The following is a 6045-nucleotide window of genomic DNA, read 5'->3' on the forward strand; positions in this document are numbered from 1 at the left end:
AGTTTGTTCAACAGAGAATATAAATCTCTATACTTCAGATTCTTGCTTGAAACCAGTCCTAACACCTTGTTGGCTCCTTTCTGAGTTAATGAGCTCAGTAAAATCTTTGGATTTGTTCACTTAATAATGATAAAGGAAAAGATTAACAAGTTCATCTGTGTTAAATTAAGAATTCTACTCATCAAAAGTCATTATTCTATTCCATTCTATTCTATTCTATTCTATTCTATTCTATTCTATTCTATTCTTGTCTAGTCTATCCTATTATATTCTGTTCACCATAAGTAAGTGTAAAGAATACCCTTCAGCAGTGAAAATAAATAAACATAAAAAAATGTTTTAAAATAACATTGTTGGGCGACTATGGCAAGTTACAAAAGAATACATACTGTATAATTCAGTTCAAAATTCATGAAAACAAATAAATTGTTTAAGAATGTTATGTACATTTCTTCAAAAACATCAATAAAAGCAATTTAAAAACTTAAACCCTAGAACAGACACTGAAATATGTGGGATTTTTTTTTGTTTTTTGGAGACAGGGTTTCACTCTGATCCCGAGGCTGGAATGCAGTGGCGTGATCACAACTCACTGTAGCCTCAACCTCCCCAGGTTCAGATGATCCTCCCACCTCAGCCCTCCTAGTAGTTGGGAGCATGTCACTATGTCCAGCTAATTTTTCATTTTTTGTAGAGATGGGATTTCATCATGTGGCCCAGGCTGGTTTCAAACTCCTGGGCTCAAGCAACCTGCCAGCCTCAGTCTCCCAAAGTGTTGGGATTACGGTGTGAGCCACCGCACCTGGCCAACACTGGAATGTTAGTAGTTATCACTAGGTCTAAGATAATGGATGATTTTTATTTTCTTCTTTTTGTTCATTTCTGTTTTACAAAATTTTAAAACATAAACGTGTTTTAAAACATGTATTACTTTTGCATAAAGAAAAGCGGTAATAAACTTATAGAAGGTATTTTCAATGAATGTAATAGACAAAAAATTAATGTCCAAAATGTATAACAAACTACAAATTAAGAAAAGACAATATCTCATTCATTGAGCACTTAGTATTTGTTATTCAATACAGAAAGCGCTTTACATGTATTATATCATTTACTCCTTCTAACAACCATCTCATGTATATGCTATTTTCTTTCCATTTACAGATGAGGAAGCTGAGACTCAGAGAAGTTAGGCTACTTGCCCATCGTCACTAAGTTGATAAAGAATGGTACTCTAATTGAAACCCTGCAGTCTGACTCCAGAGCCTGCTGCACTACACAATACTAACAACAAATTCATGAAAAGATGTTAAACTCTCTAGCAACCAGGGAATTGCAAATGAAACAATAAATAATGGTGCCAAGTTTCATCTATGAGATGGGTAGACACATTAGAATGTTTGAGATAGATAAACAATGTCGAGCATTGGTGAGGATGAGAGTTGTCGTTGGTATAACTACATGGAAACATCATTTGGGAGTATCTAATAAACTGGAAATTTCTTTGATTCTGCAATCTGCAAAGTCTACTTCTATGATTTAAAAATATATATACATATGGAGAAATGCCCAAAGACACTTGTTGTAGAATTATTTAAATAGTGAAAAATTGGAAATAAACAAATATTCAACAATGGTAAATTGGATAAATGAAATAAGCTCAAATGCTTATTAAAGAGAATGAGCTACCCCTATAATTATCAAATGAGTAGATGTCAGAGCGAGTTTAAATTTTTTTCTGAGGCAGGGCACAGTGGCTCACACCTATAATCCCAGCACTTTGGGAGGCCGAGATGGGCGGATCACGACGTCAGGAGATCCAGACCAACACGGTGAAACCCTGTCTCTACCAAAAATACAAAAAATTAGCTGGGCGTGGTGGCTGGTGCCTGTAGTCCCAGCTACTCGGGAGGCTGAGGCAGGAGAATGGTGTGAACCCAGGAGGCGGAGCTTGCAGTGAGTTGAGATCTCACCACTGCACTCCAGCGTGGGAGACAGAGCAAGCCTCCATCTCAAAAAAAAAAAAAAAAAAAAAAAAAAAAAAGGAAAGAAAGAAAAAAAAATTCTGAAGTATACTGACATCACGCTACCACTTAAAAAATGTAAACACACACGGGAACAAGCCTATGCATTGCTCATGGATGCAATTGTGGTTGATTGGGGGAGTTCGAGATGTTCAAAGGGCACTTCAACTTTACCTGTTATTATTTAATTATTTTTTAAAAATAAAGAAAAAAAGACAGACTAAACATGGCAAAATATTAACAAATATTTCTTTTAGGTAGGGGAAAATGAAATCTTTGTCATATAATTTTCTGTCATCTCTATTTCTGTATCTGTTATTTATCTCTGTATCTATCTAGTGATATATGCATATAGATGTGCATAATGCACACATATATTTTTCTTTTATGAAATGTATATACAGGTTGAGTATCCCTAATTCAAGCACCCAAACTCTGAAATCCTCCAAAATCTGAAATCTTTTGAGTGCTGACTTGATGCTCTAAGGAATGCTCATTGGAGTATTCAGATTTCGGATTTTCGGATTAGGGATGCTGAACCAGTAAGTGTAATACAAATATTCCAAAATCTAAAAAAAAGTCCAAATCTGAAATGCTTCTGGTTCCAAGTATATCTGATAAAGGATAATCAACCTATATCTGTTTTCTCAAATAAAAATGACATTTATTTACTTACTTTTTAGATTTTTTAATTTTTAGTTTTTATGGGTACATAGTAGGGGGATATATTTATGGGGTACATGAGAGATTTTGGTACAGGCAAGCAATCCATAATAATCACATCATGGAAAATGGGGTATCTATCCTCTCAAGCATTTATCCTTTGTTTTGCAAACAATCCAATTCCATTCTTTTAGTTATATTTAAATGTATAATTAAATTATTACTAATAATAGTCTCCCTTTTGTGCTGTCAAACACTGTGTCTTATTTATTCTTTCTATTTTTTTGTAATCACTAACCATCCCCACCTCCTCTGCTAGACCCATCCTTCTATTCTCTACTTCCATGAGTTCAATTGTTTAGATTTTTTTAGATCCCATAAATAAGTGAGAACATGTAAAGTTTGTCTTTCTGTGCCTGCCTTATTTCCCTTAACATAATAAGCTCCAGTTCCAGCCACATTGTTGCAAGTGACAGAACCTCATTATTTTTTACGGCTGAATATTACTTCATTGTGTATACGTACCACATTTTCTTTATCCAGTCATCTGCTGGTGGACATTTAGGTTGCTTCCAAATCTTGGCCATTGTGAACAGTGCTGCAACAAACATGGGAGTGCAGGTATCTCTTCAATATACTGATTTCCTGTCTTTGGGGTGTAGACCCAGCAGTGGGGTTGCTTGCTGCACCATATGGTAGCTCTATTTTTAATTTTTTGAGAAACCTCCAAACTGTTCTCCATAGTGGTTGTAGTAATTTACATTCCCACCAACAGTGTTTGAGGGTTTCCTTTTCTCCACATCCTCACCAGCATTTGTTAGTCCCTGACTTTTGGATAAAGCCATTTTAACTGGGGTGAGATGATATCTCACTGTAGTTTTGACTTGCATTTCTCTGATGATCAGTGATGTTGAGCACCTTTTCATATGCCTGTTTGTCATCTGTATGCCTCCTTTTGAGAAATGTCTATTCAAATGTTTTGCCCCCAAAAATGAGATTTAAAGTGTAAATTTTAAACTGATCATGTAAAAGTCAGTACTACAAACTGAGCCCAGAGCAGACTAGACTAGTTATTAGCCATATTGTTATACATATATGTCTAAAACAACTCTAGCTCTTATTTTATAGGCACCTAGTACAAAAAGCAATGCTAAATATTACTTGTGTTTGTCGGACAGTAATGCAAGACTATGTCCCTGCATAATCTGCCTGCTTTTTATGTAATTTTTCACCCCAAATGACTCTTTATGTGGTTTTCACACTGGGAAAGAGCACGTGTGCATGTTAAACATGTGAGTGCCATTATGCTGAACTGACATAAACTTCCAGAGGTAAGGAGAGAACCCAGGAAAAGCAATGGCCATGAACCGCAAGGACATAGTCTCTGTAAAGAAATACTTTGCCTTCAATACTCAACTGAGTCTTTGGGTGGTGGGAGCTGAAAATTTTTCAGCCAATGATAGAGGACTTCCCAGTTAGGGTGGCCACACCTTCTTCTGGCTGCTTACAGCCGCAGGAAGACTCAGGTTGGTCAGAACTGAGGTACCTGTATGATATCAAATGAGCCCATCCAGTCTGCCCATGACTATGGACAACTCTGAAACATCCTGAGTCATTAAGCTGTCCTTCTGACTCTAAGTATTTTCAGAAAGGCCTCCTTTACATCCTTGTTCCTGAGGCTGTAGATGATGGGATTGAGGAAGGCAGAGACAACATTGTAGAACAGCGCTAGTTTCTTGTCCCGCTCCGGGTCATACCAGGAACTCGGTCTCATGTACATGATGATGGCTGGCCCATAGAACATGATGACCACGGTGACGTGGGAAGCACATGTGGAGAAGGACTTGAGCCTCCCCTGTGCTGAGCGGATTTTGAAGATGGAGGTGAAGATGCGGACATAAGAGGCCAGGATGAGGGAGAGTGGGACCAAAAGCAGGATGAAACCCAAGATGAAGTCCAGCCTGTCATTAAAAGATGTGTCTGCACAGGCCAACTTCAGGACAGCAGGGACCTCACAGAAGAAGTGGTTTATCTTGTAGGGGCCACAATAAGGCAGATGCATGGTGAAGACAGTGTAGATCAGCCCCCCAGTGATGCCAATGGACCAACAGACAATGACCATCTTGATACAAATGGAATGGCTCATGAGTAGGGTATAGTGAAGGGGGAAGCAAATGGCAACATACCTGTCATAGGCCATAATGGCATAGAGGACACACTCAGCAATGCCCAGGACCAAGAAGATGAACATCTGGGCTGCACAAGCTCCCCAGGAGATGGTCCTCCTTGGACACACCATATTAACCAAAATCTGGGGCACAGTGGTAGTGACATAGCTCATGTCCACCAAAGAAAGGACACTGAGAAAAAAGTACATGGGCATATGGAGGTGTGAGTCCAGGTAGATCAGCATGACGATGAGTCCGTTGCCCAGAAGGGTGATGAGGTAGAGGAGGAGGAAGAAGGCAAACAGGGCCATTCTGACCTGTGCCTCACTCGGGAAGCCAAGGAGGATGAACTCAGACACAGAGCTGTGGTTTTTCTTGCCAAGGCTCTGCATGGTGATCTGCCTATTAAGGAGAGACAAGGACTTCCCTGTTCTGTCCCTTCCTTGGGAAAGGAAGGCTGGGATTGACAGAAACTGAGCTACACACGGTGCACAGTAACTCGCACAGATTAAATCAAACCTTTGTTGAGTTGGATGAAAAGGACAAGGAAGCCAGGAGTGAGTAGATGCCTCTGCTGAAAATCTAATTATGACCTGTGGGGGCTTAGGGTACTGTCAACCAGAGGTAATGTGGCGGCAACCCAAGGTCACAGGGCGACTGAGGTGATGGAGGAGAAGAAAATGAAGGTCTTCCAGAGATGATAAAAGACATGCTGAGCAGCAGAGGGGAGAGATCTCGCCACCCTGAGCACCTGAGACACGGGCCCTGGTTCCTGGCTTGCTATTCCCACTTTCCCTGAGGCCTGTCTGGGCTTCATTTCTTGTACTTGGATCTAAGTGAAATTTTATGTTGAATCCTTACAACTGCCACTTCGTGACCACATTTTTAACTCAACTGTTCCTGAGTGCCCATGGTTGTCACTCACCCAGCTGCTTGACCTTCGGCAAGTCCCTTCACCTCCATTGGCCTCAGTCTCCCCATCTGTTAAATAGAGATGGAACATCTAGGCACAGGATTATGGCAAGGAACCTATGAGACACTGTATGTCAAGACATTTTGCAAAATATAAATCACTTGGCAAATAAAAGGGCTTAGTATAAGTGGGATGAGTCTGGAAATCAGAAGAACTCAGGACTAATCTTGCCTCTGCCTCTGATTTTCTATGGGATCTTGGGTAACTCCATATCCTT

The 6045-nt window shown here is 39.7% G+C and overlaps 1 protein-coding gene across 1 annotated transcript; it reads right to left on the reverse strand.

The window, feature by feature from the left end:
* Positions 1-4302: 4302 nt before the first annotated feature.
* On the reverse strand, positions 4303-5247 carry LOC695668 (olfactory receptor 2G3). Its single transcript, XM_001084310.4, has one exon. It carries the CDS (start codon positions 5245-5247, stop codon positions 4303-4305), a length of 945 nt encoding a protein of 314 aa, XP_001084310.2.
* Between the last annotated feature and the right edge of the window lie 798 nt (positions 5248-6045).

Source organism: Macaca mulatta, chromosome 1 (genome assembly GCF_049350105.2).
Source record: "Macaca mulatta isolate MMU2019108-1 chromosome 1, T2T-MMU8v2.0, whole genome shotgun sequence".
Classification (NCBI taxonomy): Eukaryota; Metazoa; Chordata; class Mammalia; order Primates; family Cercopithecidae; genus Macaca; species Macaca mulatta.